This window comes from Cervus canadensis, chromosome 4, assembly GCF_019320065.1.
Source record: "Cervus canadensis isolate Bull #8, Minnesota chromosome 4, ASM1932006v1, whole genome shotgun sequence".
Taxonomy (NCBI): Eukaryota; Metazoa; Chordata; class Mammalia; order Artiodactyla; family Cervidae; genus Cervus; species Cervus canadensis.
In genome coordinates, this window is record NC_057389.1 from 88,039,261 (window position 1) to 88,064,205 (window position 24,945).

Below are 24,945 nucleotides of genomic sequence, written 5' to 3' on the forward strand. Positions count from 1 at the left end.
CCCACCCTCACCATCATCCTCCCCTCCCCCAGGCCTCTCTCCCTTTCCCGCCCCTGCCCCCAGGAGCCAGCCCCACCCAGGGCCCCCGCTTCCCCTGCCCTCCTGGGGGGTGCTGTCTGGGCTCTCTCTCTGGGCGGAACGCACAGCCTGGTGCTTCTCCCTTGCATTATTTCACCTCCCCTCTGATGCCTCTCCCTCTCCAGGTCTCACCGGAAAAGGAGCCAGCCCAAGAAGCCCAAGCCCGACGACCCCAGGTCTCCTGGAGAGGGGGCAGCCGGGGCAGCCCTCCTGGAGGAGGCAGGAGGCAGTGCGAAAGAGGAGGCGGCACCGGAGGAGGAGGAGGAGGAGGAAGCCCAGCTGCTGCCACAGGGCCGGGAGGCCGAGGGCTCAGAAGGTCAGTCCCGCTTGGCTGCCTGCGCTGACCAGGCCAGAGGCCCCGCGCTTTCACACTCCAATTTGTGTGCCTCATGGGCAGGAACGGTGCTTTCTAAAAATGCATATTCTGGTGGGGGGGCCTCTGGAAAGTCCCTCACCTCCCAGAAACTGAAGAGAGGCTATTCTAGTCCGACTGGTGGCTGGAACAGAATCCACTGGTCAGCGGCTCAAATTCATGGGCTTTACGCGCTGGTGCTGGAGGCTGGAGCTCTGGGTGCTGGCGTGGCCCAGCCTGGTGAGGGCCTGCCTCCTGGTCTCTAAGGTCACTGATGCTTCGCCAGGGCCCCACCCTCATGACTCTCACCTCCCAGCCCCGCGACGCTGAGGCATAGGGCTCAACGTGAACTTGGGGAGGCAGACTGAGTCCGTAACAGGTGTCATCTGGTCAGTCAGGAAAGAGGACGGCCTGCTGCTAGCTGGACGTGCCTGTGGTGGGGCCGCCCTGCTGGTGTTGAACAGAAAAGTGTATCTGGGCGCCGTGGTCGGGTGTCTCAGAACTGTGCCCTTTACACGCCCCGGGGCTGTTAGCCATGGAGTATTACTCCTTGAGTGTGTGAACGTCCACCAAACCCACATTTTATGTGCTGCTTTTCTTTTCCAAGCTGGTTTCATTTTCCTCATTTTCAGATTCAGCTGCTCACATGTCTGCACGTAGCAGCTGCCCCCCCCTCCCCGCCAGGCGTGAAGGAGGGGCTGGGTGAGGCTGGGGGTTGGTGGCAGATCTCCAGGCAGCCCTGTCTCAGACCCCATCACAGGCTGTAGGCTGCTGGGGTTCCACTCAGGCCCTCCGTCTAGTCCTCAGGACTGTGTCTTGCTGCTTATGAGCCCAGCATGGTCGCTGCCCAGCTTGGGGTCAGGCTGTCCTCAGGGTCTTGTGGCTGATGTCACAGATGATACGGTGTTCGAGGTGACTGTCCACGAGGCTCTGTGTGTGGCAGGCATGAACCCTGGATATTCCCACCGGCTGGAAGGGGGTGTGTCCCTGCGAGGGGGCTCCTGAGTTGGAGACGGGGGAGATCGGAAAGCTTCCTGGGAAGTGACACACTGGTGCGTGTCCCCAGATAGCCTGGCGTGCTGCTCACCCGGTGGGCATCGTGAAACAGCCCGGCTCCACCCAGGAGAGTCTGCACAGCCTGGGGAGGCAGCAGCCCAGGGGAGGGAAGCGCATGTTGGCACCATCTGGGCGCAGGCGAGATCACCCCATAGAAATAGACCCGGAGCCACATCACACTTGTTTGCAGAACATGTGGTTTTCACAAAGATCCCACTTGTGATAAAAGCAACCAGAGAGTGATGCGGCCTGGAGCAAATCTCCCCAGAAATAAGAGCTTTATGGGGAAAACCAGAGATGTTTTTGAAAGACAAGGAGGAACTGAACACAAATGGGGCTGCATGTGTTAGGGGGACGCCTGGTGGTGAAGGTGGATCCCCAGCTCAAGGATCGAGGATGTTGATTTCACTGCAGCCAGAGGGATGGAGGCTGGAGGAAGAGAGGTCATGAGAGGTCAGGGCTGCAAGACTGGAGGCAAGAGCTGTCCCAGGCTGCAGTGAATACCACCACTCCGCCCCAGGGCCACCGGTCTTCACACGCAGCCTCGTATCTAACACTTGCACCCATATCCCAGTTACTTAAAGTTCTGAAAACAGGCCGGGCAGACGCTGGATGTTTAAGGGGCATCCGAGTATGCTCGGCTGCCCTGACCCAGGCCTGAGTCAGGGCTTCAGGAACCACAGCACAGTGTCTCCGATCTGGAGGCAGGAAGTCCAGGGTCAGAGTGGCTGCGGGCTGCTCCTGCTGAGGACGTGGGGGAGGGTCTGTTCTGGCCTTGCTTCTCGGCTGGTAGACAGCCAGCTTCACAGTCACACAGTGAGCCTGTCTCCGTCTTGCCCATTCACAAGGACACTGGTCACGCTGGCAGAGGGCCCACCCTGATGATGACCTCATCTTAGTAACTCATCACATCGACTGTTAAGGGACACCCCCCCTCCCCATCACCACCTGCTGGACGCAGCCCCTTGCAGCAACACTGCCCCGGCCTCAGTGTCTCGGGATCCCGAGAGCTGGCCTCATGCCCATGCTCAGCAAGGCGTCTTCCACGGTGAGACTCCGGTTCCTCTCTGGTTTTCCCTGTTGTAAGCAGATTGCCACCTAAACAGTGGGGGATGTGGCGGTGGGCTCTGTCCTTTAAGAGTAAGATGTGCTGCAGACAGGACTGTGCAGGATGCGAGCCGGCCTCCATGGCTTCTGTGCTCCCTCTGTTCTACTTCCAGGCCCCAGCCCAGGGCCCCAGGGCTTCTCCAAGGGGCTGCAGGGTCCACCTTCTTTGGTGAGCTCCGTGTTGTGTGGCTGTGGACCCAAGAAGAGTGGGGACGTTCCCAGGGAGGCGGCCCTGCTCCCTGACTCATCACCCTGTCCCTGTTCCAACCCAGAGCCTGGTCCCCAAACAGAAGGAGCTGGACTTTTGGGGCATCTCCTGCAACACGGGCCCTTTGAGAGAGGAAGGGGTCCCTTCAGGCTCCCACAGCCGGGAACCGCACTCTGGTCAGCGGCTGTCCCTTGAGCCCTTGGAGGAAGATCGCTCTGAATGCATTAGATGAATAAGTGCTCGCAGCTAGGGGTGTCCGCAAACATGTCCAGGAGTGAGTGGAAGACTTTAAAGTGGTTTCTAGACTTCCTTTCATGCCAGCTTAATGTCTCTCAAAGCTATGAGTATAATGACCGCCTTGGGCATGAAGATAGAGTCTGTGTTCTATGTTTGCATCAGGACAGCACGTGCCACTCACACGCAGGAGGCTGCCTGACAGAGGAGGCGGGGGGTGGGCAGGATGGAGAAGCCTGTACACCACGTGACAAGAGGAGCCAGGCTGGCTGATGAGTCACTGGGCCTGGGGACGGGGGCTGCTTCCCCTCCTGGCTGCCCCGTGTCCCCACCCTGCTCTATCAGCTTCCCCTGCCCCCAGCCTGAACCCTGGGCCAAGCCCCGAGCAGAAGGCAGAAAGGCAGCCCGGGTCCACCTGGCCTGCTGGGACCACAGGGGCTCCCTCCTCTTGCCTGGCTGTTTGGCCAGCTCTGGCCAGGCATGGCCGCTGTCCCTTCTTGTAGCTCTGGAGCTGGGGGTGGCAGGAGTAGCACCAGGACTCCAGGAGGGCTGGTCCCAGAGCTTATAGTCCCCCCGCCCCCTGCCCGTCCCCCACAGTGCTGTCCTGTCTCCCATGCAGAATCCTGCCCGAGGGCCGGGGAGGGAGCATGCAGCCATCCTGGGTCACTTCTCTTCCCCCAGGCCCAACAGCCTGTCATGGCTTTAGGAAGGACCCCAAGGCGGCTGTGCCCCGCGGTGAGCAGCGGGCAGGGCGAGCGTTCACACTCAGACCACGTGCTGCCCAGTACCCCCAGCCAGCGCAGCCGCCCTGGCCTGGGCCCCTGCTCAGGAGGGACACGGTGCTGGCCAGGTGGGGCAGGGCCCCTAAACCAGGTAGCAGCCCCATGTCCCTGCTCGGCCCTGGGAGAACGTCAATGGGAGAGGAGTTATGGGAGCCCTGGACACTGGCAGGATCCATCAGCAGGGGGATCTTGCCTGTGCCTCCCTGCAAAAAAAAAAGTGCCAGAAGGGCCTCCATGCCTCTGCCGGCGGAGGGGTCCCAGCCATTCTGCTCCCACAACACCCGAGGACGTGAGAGGGACTGTGTCCTGGAGCCATCATCCCAGCTCTGTCAGCAGGCCAGCTGAGGGCTTTCCACATGCGGCCCCCCTTGGCCTGCAGTGGTCCCCTCACAGAGTCCTCTGGGTGTGCCCCCTCCTCTGCCGCCCTGAGGCCAGACTAACAGCCGTGTGCCTGCGCTGTCTGAGAGACGGAGGGGACGGAGGTTTCCTCAGAAAACAAAGCCACTCACCCTCAGCCCCTGCTGCGTGTCTGGGCAGCCCCAGTGCCATTTCTGTAAGTCAGTAGATCTCCTCAGCCTCGGCCGCCTCCTGGGCCGGCTGCTGTAACCAAGCTCTATAAGTAGTGCGCCCCCACGTCTCACCCTTCCCATCTCCAGGGACAGGGGGTGACCTTCTATTGCCAGGACCTTCCAAGTCCAGCATCTGTCAGGGAAGCAGGTTGTCTGCCCTTTCCTCGACCAGATCACTGTTCTGGGATGCTGGTGGTTGGGGTCCCTCTGGGTGGGCGAAGGCATAAGGGATCCTGCTGGTGTCCTTGCCCTCGGAAGGTTCAGGGCCAGAGGGCATGGGGACTGGTGAGCACTCCCTCCTCTGAGCATCTCTTGAAAAGTGTGGCTGCCTGCCCAGGACCCGTGGGCTGGCCCGCCATCACTGCGGCGCCGTGGTGAGCAGTGGCCAGAGGGGCTGCCATCGCTGCGGGCCAGGCTGGCTCTGAGCTCACCCGGTGGGGGCCGCTGGTGGGAGTTGACCCCCTCCCAGCACTGAGGCCAGGGGTCTGCCTGGAAGAAGGGAGAAAAGATTCTTGTTTGACCCCTTCCCGGGTCGGGATGGTCAAGGACTAAATGATGGCCTTGCCCTCGGGAACATCGTCCCACCTGCGCCATCGTGTTTGGCTGGGGGGTGGGGGTGACACTGGACAGGTTTTTATGGCATGAGGTCCGTGTGGATGCCGTGTGGCTGACCAGACCCGGTCACACACCCCACTGTCACGGGTTTAGCAGGAAGAAGGACCAGTGCTTCCCGTCGAGCACTCCTTACTTTTCCAGCCTGGTTTGCGGGGGCCCAGATGGTGACACGTTGGCACTGACAGCTCACGGGTACCAGCAGCAGGACGACCAGCTTGTCCTCTGGGCATCAACCACTGTCACACCTCATGTGATGTCGCGAGACCATGGGGACGCAGGCCGGGCAGGGAGGGCCTGAACTCGGTGCCCATTCTCCAGGCGGGCAGGCGGGGCCCAGGGGCTGTGCTGGGGCTGCTGGTCCTTGTGGGCAGGGGTCCCTGAGGCTGTGCAGGCCTTGTGGAGACCCCCACCTACACACGTCCCCAGTGACTGTGTGATGATATGACCATGGACTTGGTGCCCGGAAGCAGCTCTCTTTTTGTCTGACGTTTCTAAGGGTCAGGAGTCCCACACGGATCCCACTGGGCTGAGATCCGGGCGTGGGCAGGGCTAGTCCTTCCGGAGGCTCCAGGGAGCACCGGCCCCTGCCTTTTCCAGCTTCTAGAGACACTGCCTGCCTGGCTCACAGCCTCTCCCTCCATCCTCACAGCCAGCAGCCCAGCATCTCCTTGAGCCCAGCGGGATCCTCTGCTTTTGAGGATCTCTGTTAGTAGGTGGGGTCCACCTCGGGATCCTCGGCTCACCCTGTCTGTAGAGTCCCCACTGCCAGTGTCTGGTTCCACGTCCTAGGGTCCTGGGGCTACAGTGTGGGCGTCCTTGGGGGCTGTGACTCCTCCAGCCACACCACTCGGCTCTGTTTATTTGAGGAGCTGCATACCCATTGTGGCCCTGAATTAAAATGCTCCTGAAGACACTGCCTGCCCACCTCCTTCCCCACCCTGTCACCTGTTAGGAAGCCCTGCCAGTGCTGGCCCTGAGGGGCCAATGGGTGTTCCGGGCCCTGACGACACTTCTGTCCCCCACACGTGGAACCACTTGTTGTTTAAGGTTTTGCTTTTAAAAAATTCTATGAGCTGTGTGCGTTAGCCATAGAAATAGGGAAAACCCAGATATAGGAAAAGAAAACGTATCCTGCTTCTGCCCCCTCCCCTTTGGAAGGACCTTTAGAGTGGGTCCCTCCCCAGCTACTTGCCGACAGCTCGACTCGGCGCCCCGTGCGAGGACACCGCATGGTGCTCTTCCAGAAGGTTCCCTGGGCCCGGGGCAGAACTTTGTGGCCAGGGTGCCGCTGCTTCTGGCTAGGCTGCCTGGCAGGGGACCTGGTTGCAGGTGGGACTGCCCGAAGCCCAGGTTCCTTGGGCAGGGTTGGGGAGGGTGGCCTGTCTTGGGCAAGGGGGCTGGAAGGGGGCTCCCGGCCACTGACCCCTGGGGTGCCCCGGTCCCTTGCCTCTGACTTATCTCTCTTCTGTCCCCGCAGAGGACGGGAGGGGCAAGCTGCGGCTGGCCAAGGCCAAGAGTGACCGGAAGAAGAAGAGCTACGGCTCCCTGCACCCCCACCACCCGCTGCTGCCACCGCCCCCGTCCACCCAGTTCACCGAGGAGGCGCCCTTGCTGGAGATCCCGGGACCGGCCCCTGGCCTTGAGGCTGCCGAGGAGAGCCCCCTGCCACCGCCCCTCAATGTGGTGCCCCCCAAGGCCCCCGGCGAGGAGCCAGAGGCAAAGCCACGCCCTGTCATCCCCATGCTGTACGTGGTACCTCGGCCTGGCCCTACCGGCCACAAGGGCCGTGTGTCCTGCCAGCAGGCCTCGGAGCACTTTGCCCAGAAGGGCCCCAGCTGGAAGGAGCAGGCCACCCCCATGGAGCTGACGGGGCCTGAGGAGGAGAGCGGAGCCAGCGAGGGGCAGGTAAAGGGGCAGCGGGTACAGGCTGGGGGGTCCCCCTCCCCTATGTGCCGACCATGGCCTCGCTTGTCCCAAATGGGCCCTGTGGCTCCCATCCCAGAGGCCAGTGACACAGATGTGGTTTAGCAACCACCACGGATCTGGATTGCACTTTCCTGGGGTCTCCTGCCCCCGACTGGGGACTCTGGGGTCCTTTGGAACCGGGCTCCAGCCCTAGTGAGCAGTCCCTGCTTCTGGCCCCAGAGCTGCCCCCTCAGAGGCCTCCTATGCTGTTTTAGAATCCGTCCACCTTTTCCAAGTTGAAAATGGAGATCAAGAAGAGCCGGCGCCACCCCCTGGGCAGGCCGCCCACCCGGTCCCCACTGTCCGTGGTCAAGCAGGAGGCCTCGAGTGACGAGGGTGAGTGGGGGTGTCCCTGGCTCTGCTGGGTCCCTGCCCCACCTTCCTCTGCTGCCCGCCCATCCAGCCTGCTCACTCCCACCCCAGCGCCCCCACTCAGCCTCAGACCCTCTCTCCAAGTGCTTAGGGCTGAAGTATCCCCTGCCTATTCTACAGCTCCCAGCCCCCATAAATGAGCACCTTGCTTCTTGGGCGGGTCCCTGGGGACCACCAACACAGACAAGGGTGGACGGCGCCCCAGTGTCCTCGGGGAACGCAGGAATGGGCCGTGGGGGCTCGGGGACAGCCAGCCAGGAACCATGGCCAGCAGAGGCCCGCCCAGTGACAGATGGCAGGTTGGGCAGGATGGATGTCTGTTGGTGGCCTCCATCTTACAGGACGTGGGGGCGATGGTGTCCCCACCCGACTTCCAGGGGTCTGTGCCCCCTTGCCATGGCCTGACCACGCTGTGTCCTGTCCCCAGACGGGATTGGCCCTGCGCCAGGGACCCACCCCTGAGCACACCTGGCGGGGTGGGGTCCCCACTGCTGACACCCCTCCCCACTCCCCTTTACTCCAGAAGCCTTCCCTTTCTCTGGGGACGAGGACGTGGGTGACCCTGAGGCCTTGAGGTCGTTGCTGTCCCTGCAGTGGAAGAACAAGGCGTCCAACTTCCAGGCCGAGAGGAAGTTCAATGCGGCAGCCGCCCTGACGGAACCCTACTGCGCCATCTGCACGCTCTTCTACCCGTACAGCCAGGTAAGCCGGCACCGTGGGGCGCCAGGTCCACACCAAGCCGGGCGTGTCCGCCTGCTCCTGTGGGCGCCCTGCCAGAAGCCAGCCCTTGCGCCCTGAAGAGAGGGTGTCGGGGACCAAGAACCCATTGCTTTTGGGGCCACAGTGGGCTCAGGGGAGAGCCTGGCTGGCGGGACATGAAGCTAAGGCCCCAGTGAGGGCTACGGGGAGAGCGCCTGGGGTCTGAATTTTCACTGGAAGGTAACTTACTCACAGGTATCAAAGAGGATACTAGCACAGGGAGTGCTGTTCTCTGAGAGGCCCTCAGCCTGACCCGGGGGCCCAGGAGTGGGGCCAGGGAAGGGCCTGCGTAGTGAGCAGGAGTCTGGAAGCCCGACCAGCATGGGGCTGGTGATGGTGGGCTGGGCCAGGCAAAGACTCCCCGTGTGGCCTGGCCCAGACACAGCCCCCACTCTGTCCTGAGTTCCCAAGCCGTGAACCTGGCTTCTCCCTGCATTCTGCCCTGAACCGTCCACTGCCAGGTTTCCTTCTTCACCTGTTTCCTGCCCTGGCTCCCTCCCTGGCCCTGACCGCTGCCTGCCTCCTGCCCTTCCTGTTAGCATCTCATCACAGCCACACGTGGCCCAGATGGAAATGCCTGGTCCTCGGCCTCTCCACATGCCCACAGCCATCCTCTCCTGTGACATCTGCCCCCACCCCTACATAGCACGCCCTGTGCTGTCCCCCAGCATCTCCCATGTACCCACCCAGCCCCCTGCCTGGCCAGATGTATTTCTATGCATTCTTTAGTTCCATCCCACTTGCCACCTCTTCCAGGAAGCCTTCCTGGATCTGCGTCCCTGGCTGACTTGGGCCCACCTCTGCTTTTGCTCCTGCCCTCTGTTTATCAGCCCTGGAGGACAGAATCAGATCTCATTTGCTTTGTGATCCCCAGCTCCTAATCTAGTGCCAGATGTTTTCCATGCATTAGCTGGGCTGATTGAGGTCTGTGCACCATGCTGGGGTGGCATGCCTGTCTCCAGGGCCCTGTTGCTCTGAACGGCTGGGACCTGCCATCCCTAAGCGATTCAACACCTGGTGGTGGAAACAAATAAGATGTACCATCCGGACATCTCCAGGCCTGACCTCCTCGGTGCTGCTGGCGTCAGTGCTGGGAACGTCCTCTTAAGAGGCGCATCTCCTTAATTCCAGTGGCTAAGTGAAGCATCGTGACTGAACTCAATCATGCCCACAGCCGCAGCCCTCAGCATCGGGGCCAGGCTCTGCTCGTCCCGCATCATGGGAAGAGCTATGGCTGGATGCTGTGCCTGTTTGGAAACTAGCCAGTCCCCTCATCCAAGGTGGACCCCCCCCATACACACACATACAGTGCGTCTGACCAGTGGTCCCGGTGACCGCTTTCCTTCTGCTTGAGCTGGGCAGAGTCCTCCCTTCACTCTGGGGGTGCTGGGGAGGCTCGTCTGGGAGCCCCGCCGTCCTGTGACAGGCCCAGTGTTGCTGGATTTTTCATCACAGACTTCATCTGATTGGATCTGGGGGGCTTGGGGAACTGGGGTACAGCTGTCATGGCGTGCAAGTCATAAGTGTAGATACACAGGTAACATGGCATCAGGTGATGGTCAGGACCACAAGGCCGATACTGCTCAAAGGCTTGGGGGCTGCTGGTCACGTGAGTGAGAGATGAGCACCCCAGGCAGTGGGAATGGCACGTGCAAAGGCGCTGGGGCAGGACCCAGCCTGGCATTTGGGGTGTTGGGGGGGGACAGCGAGGAGGCCCCTGTGGCTAGAGCAGAGCAAGCCCAGGGCAGTGGAGGCAAGCCGGTCAAGGACTGTGGGGTGGCGTCTGTGCTGGTCTGGACGTAACTCTAAGTGGGAGAGCTTGTGGGTGGGTGGGACACAATCTGACTGTCTAGAGGATCTCTCAGGGGGCTTCTGAAGCAGGGCTGCGGGCTGGGAGGGTGTCAGGGAGAACTTGTGGTGGGGCAGCCACAGGTGTCCCAGTAGGGGTGAGCTGGGGCTGGAGGCCCCGCCTGCCCCGGGCTGGCCTCTCTGCTGAAAGCGTCCCTTCCTGCAGTCCCTGCAGACTGAGAAGGAGGCTCCCCAGGCCGCCCTCGGGGAGGGCCCCTCGGCCATCCCACCTTCCAGAAGCGGCCAGAAGACGCGGCCGCTGATCCCCGAGATGTGTTTCACGGCCAGCGGGGAGAACACAGAGCCACTCCCCGCCAACTCCTACATCGGCGATGACGGGACCAGCCCGCTGATCGCCTGTGCCAAGTGCTGCCTGCAGGTCCATGCCAGTGAGTGCTGGGCCAATACCTGGGGGGCTGCAGGTGGGCAGAGTGTCTGCGGGGCAGGGCCGCCCCTCCCTCTGGCTGCTGCTTCCAGCATATAGCAGGACCTGGTGTCATGGGATCGGGGTCTCCATCCTTGGGGGGCAGACATCCTGCTGCCCCCCAGTCAAGGTAGGCCTTCCTGACACTTACTTCTGGAATGTTCCGCTGTGGCCTGCCCTCCCCTCCCAGGGCCCGAGGGGGCAGCAGATCGGGTCCCCATCAGGGACTGTGACACTTTTAAATGCTGTGCCTTGGGGCTGAGGCTGGAATTGATGGTAAAGCCGAGATTCTGCAGAGGTCCAGGGGTCTGATTTATCTCTGCCGTCGGTGATCCCCTCCACCAACACCTCCCCTCCAAATCCTGAAACTCGACCTATCAGAGACAGGAAGATGAATGTCTGTTCCCTTCTTGGGTGGAAGGGGGTGGTAAACATCAGACTGTGGTCCAGGATGGGGAGAAAGCTTCCTGGAGATGCTTAATTTCAGTGTGGCCTGTGGAGGAAGCTGGCCATACATCTCTGTCTGGCGCCTGCCCCTGCCAAGGCCTGCCCGGAGCTGGCTTTGTCTCCTGACTGGGGTCTGGCTATGAGACACGATCCCTGGGTGTGGGGGGGGGAGCGGGTGGCAGCAGCGGAGCCCACCATCCTGCTTCCCTCGTGGGGCCCCGCCCAGCTGCATCAGTGGAGAGAAGGCTTAGGAGACAGAAGGCTCAGCATAGGCATCTCCTTTGGGACCTGGCACTGGACAGAGGGGGAGCCCCCACTTCCTCCAAGAGCCAGGACCACACCCCCGGGTCAGACCTCGGCTGAGGGCCCAGGGGACAGAGCAGGGGCCTCTCGAGTACCTTGCTGGCACTCAGGGCCTCAATGAGGACACAGCCCCCTTCCTGCTGTCCTGCTCTCTCCTGGAGTTTCCCTGGGGACCCCTTGGTACTGGTTGATGGCCCCTTCAGACTTCAGAGCCCCGGTTTGGTGGGCAACAAGCCCCAGCTGCTTGAGGGTCCCTGCAGTATTGCTGGGTGGCAGCACCAATGAGGCAGGGCCCTGGGGGCATGGCCCTCCACCCCTCCTCCATCCCCCCTCCCCATCTGTGAACCCAGCCACATCCCACAGCCGACTCCCTGGGTAACTCCAGAGTCTCACTGTGCTTTCAGAAGCGGTGGGTTCTGAACTGCGGACTCTTAAGGCCCACTTTGTATCTTATGCAACCTCTCAGCCCCTTGCTGCACTCTCAGCTCCTCCCAGACAGGGGTAGGGGGCAAGGGCCAGGCTGAACCTCCAGACCTGGAGGAGCTCTGGCGGCAGGGGGTGGTGGGGAGCCTGCTGTCCTTCCCCATCCCTTTCCAGACTTTCTCAGGCTGTGTGTGCAGTGGTCCGGATTGAGGCCTAGCAGGTGGTGAGCGCAGTTACTGCATCCGGAACCCCCCGCCCTCCCCCACCGGGCTTTGACAGCCTGCCCACAGCCATGGTGACAGACGGGCTTGCCCTGTCTTCTAGGTTGCTACGGCATCCGCCCGGAGCTGGTCAACGAGGGCTGGACGTGTTCCCGGTGCACAGCCCACGCCTGGACTGCGGTAACTCGCCCCTGCAGCTGGGGTGGTGCTCTGAAAGCCGGCGCGGCCCGTGGGGGAGCCGGGCCTGGGCCCCGGGCTCGCCCGATCCCACGGGGAGACCTTGGGCTGGCTGCCTCACCTCCTTGGGTCTCGGGTGGAGCCCATCGCTTCGGTGGCCGCTAGTGCGAAATGTAAGGACCGCTGGCGGGGGCCGGAGCAGATTCCGGAGCAGCAGGCGGGCGGTCCCGCCCTGCACACCCCTCAACGAGTTGTCTGGTCCCCGCAGGAGTGCTGCCTATGCAACCTCCGGGGAGGCGCCCTGCAGATGACGACCGACCGGAGGTGGGTGGAAGGGCCCCTTAGAGGGGACGGGGGTACCTGAGGGGCAACTCGGGGTCAGGAGCAGGACCGGCAGGAGCAGATGAGGTCCTGTCGGCTTGGCAGGCCCGTGCCCACAGCTTTGAGATGACCCTAGAGGGACAGGGTGCACCTGTGACCCCTGATCCCTTCGGCTCCTCCCCCAGGTGGGTCCACGTGATCTGCGCCATCGCCGTCCCAGAAGTGCGGTTCCTGAACGTGATGGAGCGCCATCCGGTGGACATCAGCGGCATTCCCGAGCAGCGGTGGAAGCTGGTAGGGGCCCTTGAGAGCTGCCCCGGGGGTGTGGGGTAGCTGCTGCGGAGCCAGGAGGTGGTTTCAGTGTGGCCAGCAAGTTACTCTTTGAGTAGGCAGGGGGTGCCTCTCCGTGGCTCCATTTCCTGTTTTTTACACAGAGAAAAGCCTCCTGCGCTCTGCCCAGTTCTTTCTTGATTTACTTGCAATCAACGGCCAAATAGAATTTTAAGAACATAATAGCCAAGAAGGTCTTCATCAGGCGTAACTGAAAATTCACACACGTTAAATAGCAGCTGCCAGTTTCCCCTCCCTCAGCCCCAGAAACCACCTCTCCTTTCTGCTTCTGTAAGTTTGTTTTCGCTTCCTCCTGGACGTGGAGATAGGCAGCAGGTGGCTTGCTTATTTCACTGAGCATGATGTCCTCAGTGTCCATCTGTGTGGCTGCAGATGGTAGGATTTCCTTCTTTTTCATGGGCGAGTAACATTCTATTGTCTTTCTACACTATGTCTTCATCTGTTTTCTCTCCACGGATGCTTAGGTTGTTTCCAGGTTGTGTCTGTTGTACCGGTGCTGCCGTGAACATGGGGGTGCAGATATCTTTTCAAGATAGTGATTTTGTTTCCTTCAGCAAAAGACAAAAGACCCATGAGTGGAATTGCCAGATCATATTGTAGTTCTGTTTTTAACTTTTTGAGGAACCACCATACTGTGTTCCATAGCAGCTACACCAATGTGGGTTCTGACCGGCAGTGCGCGAGGGTTCCCTTTTCTCTCTGTCCTTGCCAATACTTGTTATCTCATGTCTTCTTGATGGTGGGCATTATAACAGGTGGTTTTTATTTGCACTTCCCAGATAGTTACTGATGTTGACATCTGCTTTCATACCTGTTGGCCATCTGTATGTTTTCTTACAGAAGTATCTAGGCAAGTCCTTTGCCCATTTTTAAACTGGGCTTTTTTGCCTGTTTTGCTCCTCAGCTGTGGGAGCACTGTCTCTGGCTCCTCTAAGGATCACAGCCATCCTTGGGTAGGAGTGGTCTTGCAAGTTTCACTCTTCTGGTTCTTGCTAATAATGTCTGCCCACCCTCCCCCAATCTGGGGGAGCCTTCGGGGCAGTGGGCCACAGTCAGTAAGCAGCGCTGACTTTCATTCTCAGCTCTGTTACCAGCCAGCTGTGTGATCCAGACAGATTCCTTGGCCTGTCTGTGCTCAGTCTTCTTCTCCATAAAGTGGGGCTGCTGACAGTCCCCCGCACGGGAAGCATGAACTGGGCCACAGCAGGAAGTGCTGCTGATGCCATCTCAGCACCAGCTCCTGCTCTCAGGTCATCACCACCTATGAGTCTGCAGGGTGGCCTTGTGGGGGACATGTGGGGAGTGGGATGTGTCTTACGGCCCCCAGGAGATGGATCCTTGGCTGGGGGTACGGAGAGCATCCTGGCTGTTCTTGCCTGGTTTATTTCCTAGCTGCCTGGGACAGGGCCTGGGTACAGAGGCTCCTCCAGGCCTCCAGCGGGCAGGAGGCAGAGAAACAGGGCTGCAATTGGTGACCCTGGTGAGGAGGCCCAAGTGAAGGCTCAGAGGCACCACCCTGGAGCCCCTGGGTGCGGGGCCTCCGGGCAGGGCAGAGTGGATGGCTGGCGGGAGCCGTGTGGGAGGGGAAGGGGGCTGGTCAGGAAACGTGGGGCTCAGGCCAGTGCCAGCCCCACCGGCTTAGGATGGTGTTAGGAGGAAGCCGCAGCGGCAGTGATTGCTGCAGGAACGCGGCAGCAGAGGCCTCATTATTCAGGTGGAGTGATGGCACGGTGCACGGCGCCGGGTAGATCCTCCCTCCCAGACGCTTTATGGATCATCTGACATTTCCAGCTTGCAGCCTCTTCATTACCGGCACTTGTAACGATGAATTAAAAATCCTTTTACACGAGGCTTGCTTGTACTGCCTAATGGAGCCTCACAAGGAAGCTGGCAGTTAACTCCTGCTTGCCCGGCCGCCCGCCTGCCTTACTGGGGTCACATGCCAGCCGCAGGCTTCGGGACGGTCATGCCTGGTCGTCCGCCCATCCTTCTGTCCCCAGGATTCTCTGGCCGCTGGTCCTGGTGAGTGGCGGCTGCCCCAGCCGGCTGGTAGCCTGAGCCTGGTGCTCACCCCCTCACCAGCCCGGATCAGCTTAGGGGGCAGTAGAAGTGAGGCTGTCAGGGCAGGTGCTCAGACCAGCTCTGCCCTTCTCCTCAGCTCTGCCTTGAGGTGTCACATCTTGATGGGAGGGAAGGTGGTGTCTGCCAAAATTGGCAGGAAGGCAAGGGGCGGCGGGAAATGGCTTGAGGGGGGAAAGGCCTGAGACATGACTGCCTTGTGGCCTCCATGGCTGATGGCATACCAGCTGTGGCCCTCAGCCTTCTCCCACAGTCCATCCTGTACCATCCCCCCACCCCCATCTCCTGCCCCCACCTCACAGCCTCCAATGAGGGAGATCCAGACCCAGGACTCACCCTTAAGGCAGCCCTGAGTTCATCGCCTGGCATACGGCCCCTTGCGGGCCTAGCGCACTTTCCTCAGGATGTGGAAACTCAGAGTGACGAGCTGCCACCGCCGGTCACACCGTCAGGCTCCTCCTGGGCCTTGCTGTGGGGTTTCTGCCTTCTGGTGCAGCGCCCCGTTCTCAAGGGCCATGTCACATGTCTCCCTCCCTGCCACAGGCCAGCTGGAGAATCGGGGATCGACAGTTTAATAATGAGATCTCATTGCCATCGATCGGCACGGGGCTGCACTCCCGCAGCGCCCTTGCTGTGGGGCTTCTCTGGCTTTTGAACGTGGTTTACAGAGCGATAAAGGCCGGCTTATTAAAGGCCCAGAGTCATTGGCAGGTGGCTGCTGAGTGGCGGCAGGGTGTGGGCATGGATGCAGTGTCGATGGCTTGGGAGCTGACGCCCAGCAGAGCAGGCCGCCCAGGCGGGTGTTCCCACAGTGTGGGCCCCCTGCCCCTCCTTATGAAGGGCTGCACTGCAGCATCTTTCATTCAAAATTAAGATAAAGTCTCCCATTATGTTTTTTTTTTTTAATCCCCATTTCAGTGGCTTTAACTACATTCATAGATTTAGGTAACCATCATCTCTAGCTAGTTCCAGAACATTCCATCACTGCAGAAAGAAATCCGCCCCCCCCCGCATGGGTGACTGCCAACCCCCCCCCCCCCCCCCCCGCCCCAGCCCCTGAAAACCCCTAACCCCACTGCCTGTCTGTGGATTGGCCTGTTCTGGACATTTCCAATCAGTGGAATCACACCCTGTTTTTCTGTGTCTGCTTCTCTCACTGAGCATCCTGTTTTCAGGGGCCCTCTGCGTGGTAGCAAGGTGCCTCTTCAGCCAGCTATGTGGAGGGGCTGGTGGAAAAGAGGTCTAGAGGTGCTCCTGGGGGCCAGCTGCAGGCTGGGTTGGTGGGCCTGGGGTGGTCAAGACTCTCCCAGGATGACCCCTCCATGGGGCTAGGCCCCTGCACTCCAGCTTCAGATTTCAGAGTCACTCTCAGGAGACAGACCTAGGGGCCCAGTAGGGCAGGGGCTCGCAGCCCCAGGGGGCAGAGGTACCCCATTCCCTCTGCCGTGTCCCCACAGAAATGTGTGTACTGCCGGAAACGGATGAAGAAGGTGTCAGGCGCCTGCATCCAGTGCTCCTGCGAGCACTGCTCCACCTCCTTCCATGTGACCTGTGCCCACGCCGCCGGTGTCCTCATGGAGCCGGACGACTGGCCCTATGTCGTCTCCATCACCTGCTTCAAGCACAAGTCGGGGGGCCACAACGTGAGTGCCCGCCTGCCCCCAGTCTGTTCCCCTGCCCCTCTGTCCTGCTGTGTTCTGACATCCCCTCTACCCTCAGGTCCAGGTCATGAGGGCCGTGTCCTTAGGCCAGGTGGTCATCACCAAGAACCGCAACGGGCTTTACTACCGGTGCCGCGTCATCGGCACCACCACGCAGACCTTCTACGAAGTGAACTTTGATGACGGGTCCTACAGCGACAACCTGTATCCAGAGAGCATCACTGTGAGCGGCAAGGGCGGCGGGGGCGGCGCAGGCGCGGGGCAGGCGCTGCTGGGAGGGGCCGATTCCTCACGGGGGTCTCCTGCTGGAGAGCTCTGCCTGCAGGAGGGTGGGCCCCAGGGCAGGGGTGCAGCAGACCCCTGGGCACCCGCCCACAGCTCGCCCTGACAATTTAAGCTGAGACCACCGCCTTCTTCTGGCTGGGACCTTTCTTAGCCCAGGCCAGCGTGGTAGCCGAGGCCAAGGGCACCCCTCACCCCGTCCCATCCTTCCCTCCACAGAGTAGAGACTGTGCCCGCTTGGGCCCGCCACCCGAGGGCGAGTTTGTGGAGCTCCGGTGGACTGACGGCAACCTCTACAGGGCCAAATTCATTTCCTCTGTGACCAGCCACATCTATCAGGTGAGGGGGTGCTGTCTGCCGGGTATGGACTGGGGTGGGGCCCTCAGCAGGGTCCTTTGGGGACTGTGGAGCTAGACTCTAAGGTCAGTGCAGGCAGGAGGCCTTCTAACTGTCCCAGATGTCTTCTCGATTTTGTGTGTGTGTGGTAGAACATACTTAACAAAATTTACTGCTTTCACCATTTTTTAAAATGTACAATTCAGTGTTCCTGATTTAAAAAAAAAATAAAGTTGGTTGTTAGTTTTTTCTCATGATTGTGGAAGAAAAGTTATTGACGTGTGAAATCTTAGAAGAAAAATCACCCCCTATCCCAGCGACAAAGACAGTGGCGGGTGACCCTGTGCTGTTTTCCCAGCGGTTGCCCTGCAGGCCGACCTTGAGTGGGTGGGCTCGGGGCTGAGCCAGGTGGGCCACAAGCTGAACTGCATCCCCTTGGCAGGTGGAGTTCGAGGATGGGTCCCAGCTGACGGTGAAGCGTGGTGACATCTTCACCCTGGACGAGGAGCTCCCCAAGAGGGTCCGGTCCCGGCTGGTAAGTGGCCAGGAGTTGGGGTGGGGGTGGGTGCACAGCTGCCTTGGGGAGCGACCCATCCAGGAGGCCTTGACGTCCCGCCTTGGCCTTTGCTGGTTTTGAGGCAGGAAGGGCAGTGGGAGGGTCAGCCCGGCCGGCAAGGAGGAGGCAGCAGCCCCTGAGCATGGATCGCAGCTGCACGTTGGCGATGCAGAGGGAACGAGAGAAGCTGGGCTTTTCTCAGGACTTTTCGCCATCTTCTTTCTTTCGGGTTTAACCCAGAGGCAAACTTTTGAGGATCTGGGGCTGTGGCTGTGGGTGGAAGAGCTGAGTCAGAGCTGGTGGGGGTCCCAGATGCGAGGTTCCCTGGGGGACGGACAGGAGCTGCCAGGCAGACCAACGGCCTGTGTGCAGCTCGGTCTTGCCTCTCACATTCTGTGGATGGCAGGGCTCCCACCCTGCTAGGGGGCCAGTGGGAGGCTAGACCCCTCCTCTGCCTGCCTGGGGGGGTCATTCGCAGGGTGGGGGTTCAGGCAGAGGCAGGAGGGGCCGTCCCCAGCAGCCAAGGGCCTTTGGCCTCCAGCATGGCAGGCATTTGTTCCAGCCAGACCCCCAAGCACAGCCTGTATTTCAGTCCATTCTGGCTGCTATACTACACTGGACAACTTAAACAATCTCGCAGGAAGCTGGAAGTCCAAGATCAAGGCCCCGACAGGTCAGGGTCTGGTGAGGGCAGCCCCTGGTTTACAGACCCCTGCCTTCTTTGTCCTCACGTGGTGGAGAGAGAGGGCGCTCTCAGGGGTCGCTTATAAGGGCACTCATCCTGTTCTCGAGGGCCACTCTCTCATGACCTCACCACCCCTGACCCCATCGTGCCGTGTGGGGCGGGGCTTCAGCATAGGACTGGACCTTGGGGGCCACAGATCTCTGCCCACAGTGCCCTTTCTGCACTAACCCCCACGCCGTCTGCTCCCCTGTAGTCGGTCAGCACAGGAGCCCCGCAGGAGAGTGTCTTCTCCGGAGAGGAGGTGAAGGCCGCCAAGCGCCCTCGGGTGGGCACCCCTCGCGCCGCAGAGGACTCAGGGCGGAACCCGGACTACCCGGCCTTCATGGAGAGCCTGCTGCAGGCGCAGTGCTGGCCCGGAGCGCCCTACTAGGACCGCCGGCCGCCCGTGAGCCCTTGGCCCAGCAAGGCAGGCGCGGCGGGCCCTGGCGTTTGCTTGCTGTGAATCCCTGTCCTCGCCTCCCAGCCCGAGAGGCTACCTCGGCGACAGGAGCGAGCAGGACGCTGCACGCGCCCCCGGACTCAGGGAGCAGGGCCACGCGGGCTCTGGGGGCCGGCGGGGGTGCGCGCGCCACCCCCTTGACCCAGATTCGTAAACCACGTAAGCTCTTCTTCTCGTAAAAGGTGCTACTGCATTGCCTGCCTCCTGAGCAGCCGTGGAGATTGTGACTTCTGTACATACATCACCTTTGTGAGGTTCTTTCTATAAATACCTATTGTTTAAAAAAAAAATGCAAGAAAAAAAAAGGAAAAGGAAAAATCACACCCCAAAGTTGTTTTCTAGATTTGTGGCTTTAAAAACAAAACGAAATGAAACAAAATGTCCTTTTTCTCAGAACCCGGTGAGCTGCCCAAGATAAAAGCAGCTCAGCTTTTTGTTTGTTGTGTTTTCTGGTCCCGAGCGAGCGGTGGGGATGCGCTGTAGCAGCGGTGAGGCCGGGGGGCACGGGGAGGCGCGGGCAGGACGCCTGGGCACCCCTGACGGTGGCGCCAGGTCACTCACTGTCTCCCGGTCTTGAGATTGAGCAGGTCTGGGCCGCTGGCACTGTGCGGCCAGCACGCAGCGGGACGAGGCTGGCAGCTCCTCTGGTGGCCTCCCCCAGCCCCCCGCGTGGCCTTTTGCAAAATAAATGCTCTCTCTTCTGGTGGCTCCATCTTTTGCTTCTTCCCCCGGGAAGAACCATCTCCCAGCTGAGGCCGCGGGTGGGCGGCCCTCAGGGGTCTGGCTGCAGCTCACACATGTGCAAGGGGTCTTCCCCAACCCCGAGGGGCTGGTACATCCTGTATGATCTCTGTGACGCGTGGATTTGTGTGTCTGGGAGAGAGAGCTCTCTAGAGGGAATTATGGCTTTCAGCTCGGAGGAAATCTGCCCCGGAAGGCTTGTGGGCTGAATTTCCAGGCAGAAAAACATGTTCCTCATTCTGGGCTGGGGGAGGAACGGTGCCCCCCACCACATCTCAGCCACGCCGTGGTCCCTGCAGAGGAGTTGAGAGCGTCATTTGCTTGTATAAAGATTTTTTAAGTTTAAAAAAGAGGCTCTAACAGTTGCCAGGCCAGAGAGAACCAAGTAAAGTGGAGAGAAACTTCCGTGGTGGGGGGAAGGGCAGGTGCCCTAGAGGGGCGGGCGGGGCGGCGGGAGGTGCCAGGGAGTCAGCGGAATGTGGGGGTTCCCTCTGCATGCAGCAGGCCCCTGCCCCGGGGCGCTGTCCCTGTGTTCATATGTAGTTTGAAAATGCTATTTATATTGTAAAGAAAATAAAAAGAAGCAGGCAGACGCCCCTGTGGCTCCGGGTCGGGCAGGTGGGCCACCCCCGTGGCCAGTCCCTCAGGGTTCCACCCCATCCATGGTGGGTTCCTGGACCACTTGTGCAGACAGGCAGTGGCGCAGCAGAGGGGGAGCGCGCTTTCCCCATGAAGGTATATCTGTGTCTATGTGTGAAAGCAAGAAACACAAACTCCCACCCACCCTGGTTTTTTTCCACCTGAGATGAAGGATGCGCTGTATTTTTGCCTAACTCCCCTGCCTCTAGGTTCATAATGAATTAAAGGCTCGTGAGCACTGCGATTACAGCTCCAGGTGGTTGCAGCGTCTTCTTTTGTCTTCTTTTCTGAGCGGGTGCCAGGGAGGCGGGCAGCGGTCTCCAGGCTGGGGTGGGCTCTGGGTGCCCCCTCCAGGAGGGAACAGGCGTGGTTCCTCCCCAAAGGGTGGCCCAAGGCCTGGCCCCACGGCCCCTGCTTTCTGCCTCCAGGATGGAGGAAGTTTCCTTACAGAGCTGGACATCTGAAGCTTGTGTCCACACAGACGTCTGGCCCCCAGGGCTTTCGGGTCTCCCTGGGGCGAGGCCCTCTCCCCCTGCCCTCCCAGCATCTGCCCAGTTCTTGTGACACCTGAGTCAGGGGTCGTATTTTGTGGTGGGCAGCCATCAGGCCTATGTGAGACAGCAGGGTCCACGTGGGGTGAGGCTGCCCCCCCCAATATTCATGAATGTGTCCCTCATGCAGCCAGTACCCAGGATACAGCAGGAGGTGTGACAGCAGTGGGAGAGGTAGACGGTGTACAAAATGGGACGTCAGCTGTAACGTAAAGAACAGGAGGTCCTGAGGGAGATGAGAGGGTGAGGCATGGGGACCTCTTGGGGCACAGTCAGTGCAAAGGCCCTGGGGCAGCACCATGCTTGGCTTTCGTCCCCTGCACAGCTTGTGGGATCTTAGTTCCCCAACCAGGGATCAAACCTGTGACCCCTGGCAGTGGAAGCACCAAGTCTTAACCACTGGACCACCAGGGAAGTACCCATGCCTGGTATTTTGGAGGAACAGTTGAGTGGGCCCATGTGACTACATCGGAGCAAGGGGGAGAGGGGTAGGGGAGAGAGGGAGGAGACGACGGCAGGGAGAGGATGCGACAGGTCATGCAGGGCCTTTGGGCTGCAGGAAGACTTGGGCCTTTACCCCAGGGGAGTGGGAGCCTGGGAGAGTTGTGGGCAGAGGAGAGGTGGGGCCTGATTCCGCCTCTGCTCACTGGTGCCCTCTGACCCCTGAGAGGAGGACAGACCATGGGGTGAGGTGGGAGCCTGGGGACCAGGGCAGAATGGAAACACTGAGCATCTTGAAAGATGGCTTTTGAGGTGAGCTGGGCTATCATGGCTGGACGTGGGGCTGAGGGCTGGGAGAAGGCATTTAGGAGACATCAGCAGATGAGCCTGGGGGCTGTGGACAGGGCGCCCCTCTGGGCCTCAGTTTTTCCTCTGCAGAACGGGCATCCTTAAGGGCGCTGTGTCCTGAGCAAATTTCCTCCAAGGAAGTATCCACCCAGCCACTGCCACCCTCAGTCTGCTTCTCTGACCCCTTTGCAGAGAGGCTGCCCAGCACCCTCAACAAAGCCCCCAGGACTCAGTTTCCTCATCTGCTACAGGGGACTCCCTGCAACACTGACCAGGTGAGTCAGCATCCTCTGACCCTGCCCGGGGCCTGGCGGATGTGGTCGGTCCTCAGTGGTGAGGAGGGGGCCACAGACAGCAGCAGCGTGAATGGCTGACCAAGGTGGTCTCAGCACGGCTGCAGATGGCTCTCTGTTCTCAGTGCTCTCTGAAACATCATAAAATGGGGAGGTAATTTGGCTCAGGCCATCGTGGACTGAGGTCAGGGCCAAGATACCAGGCTGACTCCACAACTCTGCAGCTGCGTGGAACCTACGGGATCTGTGGCATCCAGGCACTGGGCCCAACGCTGGAGTCTGATAAATTTATCAGGTGGCAAATGTCACCTGCCCTGTGCCAGGACCTGGGAGGTGGCTGAGAAGGAGGGGGGCAAGGCCACTGCTTCTGTGGAGTTTATAGAGTTCAGGAAAGCGGGCAAGTGATAAAAACATAAAGCGCCATAAACACAGCTTTGGCATGTGCCCTGAAGGACAAGAGAGGGAGCAGAGATGGAGGGGAAGCTGTGGTCACAGAGACCTGTTAGGATCCTAAAGAGGTGATATTTAGCTCTGACCCCTCAAGGGAGGTCAGATTCAGGCAGGGGATGTGGTACATGGTATTGAATACCCCAGCCTTTTAGGTCAAGGTCCCTGCAACCTAAAGCCCTCAAGTCAAATCCGGCTCTCCTATAAATAAAGTTTTGTTGGCACATAGGCACACCCATTCATTGAGTACCATCTATGGCGGCCTTTGCTGTACAAGGGAGGGCTGAGCGGTAGCAGCAGAGACCGCCTGGTGTCCCAAGAGCTAGACATACACTATCGGGCCCTTTACAGAAAAAGTTGTGCTCATTTTAGACCTAGAGCAAGCGAGAAATGGCAGCCTCTATATACTTGATGGAGAAGGCAACGGCACCCCACTCCAGTACTCTTGCCTGGAAAATCCCATGGATGGAGGAGCCTGGTGGGCTGCAGTCCATGGGGTCGCTAAGAGTCGGACATGACTGAGCAACTTCACTTTCACTTTTCACTTTCATGCACTGGAGAAGGAAATGGCAACCCACTCCAGTGTTCTTGCCTGGAGAATCCCAGGGACGGGGGAGCCTGGTGGGCTGTCATCTATGGGGTCGCACAGAGTCAGACACGACTGAAGTGACTTAGCAGCAGCATACGCTTGATCTGTGCCTGTGACAGAATCGTTTTCCCGTGGGGCATCCCTCAATGCCTAGAACTGCCTTGCCTCCCAGAGGCCCCTGATTAGGCTCACTCTCCATAGCACCCACCCCAGACCATCCCTGCAAAGAGCTTGGTGGAAAGAGAAGGACTTTGGCTGGGGCCCCTCCATCCATTTGTCATTGATCCACCAAGGGCTCCGCCCTCCACATCCTGGAGCATCCCTGCTCATCCTGCTGATTGCTGAAGGGAAGCCCAAACACGCCCTATGTCCAACCCATTGGGCTGCCCCCACCTCCCCAAGTTGCCCCCTTTGGCCAGTGCAGAGAGGGACAGTGGGTCTGGGCCTCTGATGGCCTCTGTGGTCCAGAAGTCCTGGCTCTAAGCCCCACTGTCATGATTCACAGCTTTTATGAAAGTGAAAGTTGTGTCCGACTCTGCAACCCCATGGACTATACCGTCCATGGAATTCTGTAGGCCAGAATACTGGAGTGGGTAGCCATTCCCTTCACCAGGGGATCTTGCCGACCCAGGGATTGAACCCAGGTCTCCTGCATTGCAGGCAGTTTCTTTACCAGCTGAGCTACCAGGGAAGCCCAAGAATACTGGAATGGGTAGCCTATCCCTTCTCCAACAGATCTTCCTGACCCAAGAATCGAACCAGAGTCTACTGCTTTGCAGGCAGTTCTTTACCAGCTGAGCTACCAGGGAAGCCACAGCTTTTATGCTGGTGCTGAAATCTTTGTGTGCCCATTCCTCCCTCTCCCTAGCACCAACTGTTCCGCCTCCTCGACTGGCTGCCCATCCAGGCTGCTCCGCTCCACCCCAGAGAGACTGCTCAGGGACATAGAACCACAGTCCCGAGATCACCACAGGGAGAAATATTCCCTAAGGCAGACCTAAAAGGCCCAGAGGCCAGGCTCAGAGAGCCCTGCAGCTCTCAGCCAGGCTGGGGGACCATTGCCAGGGAGTGTTATTTATGGATTAGATTTCTGGAGCACTTTTGCTCCCTTAATGGAGAAAATAAGAATTACTTGCTGCCATAGGCAGCGCAAGGGGTGACACATGGCGGCCGGCGGAGGCAAGGCCAGGAGGGATGAGTGTCTGGGTGCCTGGCATCTCCCTGGTGCAGCATCCATCCTGCTGGGCGGCAGGGACAGATGGCTCTTTTCCCAGCAGCTTCCTGGGGGAGGGGGGCAGGGGGGCCTTCCAGGCCAAGACAGCCTCCCTCCCCGCTCTTCCAGGTGGCCTCCACTGGCCCCAGAACACTTACTGCTCTGTTGCCCGCATATTAGTTTCAAATCACCATTAACCGGTGGCTTAGAACACCAGACGTTCATTCCTTGCCTATCCTGGAGGCCGGAAGCTTGAGACCCAGGGGTCACAGGCTGTGCTGTCTCCAGGGGAGAACGCTTCCTGGCTCTTCCAGCTTCCGGTGGCCCCAGGTGTCCCTCCACCCTCTGTCTGTCTTCACACGCCATCTCCCTGTGTGTCTGTGTCTTCCCTCTGCCTCCAGTGTCCCTCAGCCTCTCTCTGCTACAGGGACACCAGTGATTGGACTTCGGGCCACCTGGATCATCCAGGACCTGCTCGTCATCTCCAAACCCTTGACTTAGTCACAGCCGCAGAGACACTTTTTCCAAATAGGGTCACAGCCACAAGTTAGGGGAAGTAGGGCATGATTGTGTTTTTTGGGGAGCCCCCAGGCAAGCCACTCCAGGTTCCTCCCCTCACCACAGTCCCAGTGATCCCCTACATGATTATGAACACTATGAGCATAAAGATATAGTCTTGGCCCCATCGGCAACCCCCATGCTCAGCCTACAGCCTGACAGGCAGATAGGTCCTGAAGAGCTTAAGGAGGTTGGTGACCTACAAGGGCTGGTGGGATGGGGTATAAAATAATTAGGGGAGAGGGGAAACAGTAGCTGGAGTGAAGAGGGGGTGACCCGTTCTGAGTATACCTCCTGAAATAGCTCTGACCCTTACAGTCACGGTCTTTATTTCACATGCCCCAAACAATAACTAATTAAAATCAACCAGAATGTGGTGGGAACCCCAAAATGGAAAACAGTAACACATGAACCC

General features: G+C 59.8%; 1 protein-coding gene across 2 annotated transcripts in view; it reads left to right on the forward strand.

Moving 5' to 3' along the window:
• KDM4B (lysine demethylase 4B) overlaps positions 1–20,339 on the forward strand; it is a 116,341-nt gene extending 96,002 nt beyond the window's left edge. For both annotated transcript variants that reach the window (XM_043466280.1, XM_043466281.1), the window contains 13 exons: positions 204–394; positions 6,479–6,906; positions 7,182–7,302; positions 7,862–8,040; positions 10,112–10,334; positions 11,867–11,943; positions 12,209–12,264; positions 12,447–12,555; positions 16,149–16,334; positions 16,411–16,575; positions 16,854–16,973; positions 17,413–17,505; positions 18,465–20,339. In XM_043466280.1, coding sequence (XP_043322215.1) covers positions 204–394; positions 6,479–6,906; positions 7,182–7,302; positions 7,862–8,040; positions 10,112–10,334; positions 11,867–11,943; positions 12,209–12,264; positions 12,447–12,555; positions 16,149–16,334; positions 16,411–16,575; positions 16,854–16,973; positions 17,413–17,505; positions 18,465–18,641 — 2,125 coding nt within the window. In that variant the 3' untranslated portion in view covers positions 18,642–20,339. The remainder of the gene's footprint in view (positions 1–203; positions 395–6,478; positions 6,907–7,181; positions 7,303–7,861; positions 8,041–10,111; positions 10,335–11,866; positions 11,944–12,208; positions 12,265–12,446; positions 12,556–16,148; positions 16,335–16,410; positions 16,576–16,853; positions 16,974–17,412; positions 17,506–18,464) is intronic.
• Positions 20,340–24,945: the final 4,606 nt, after the last annotated feature.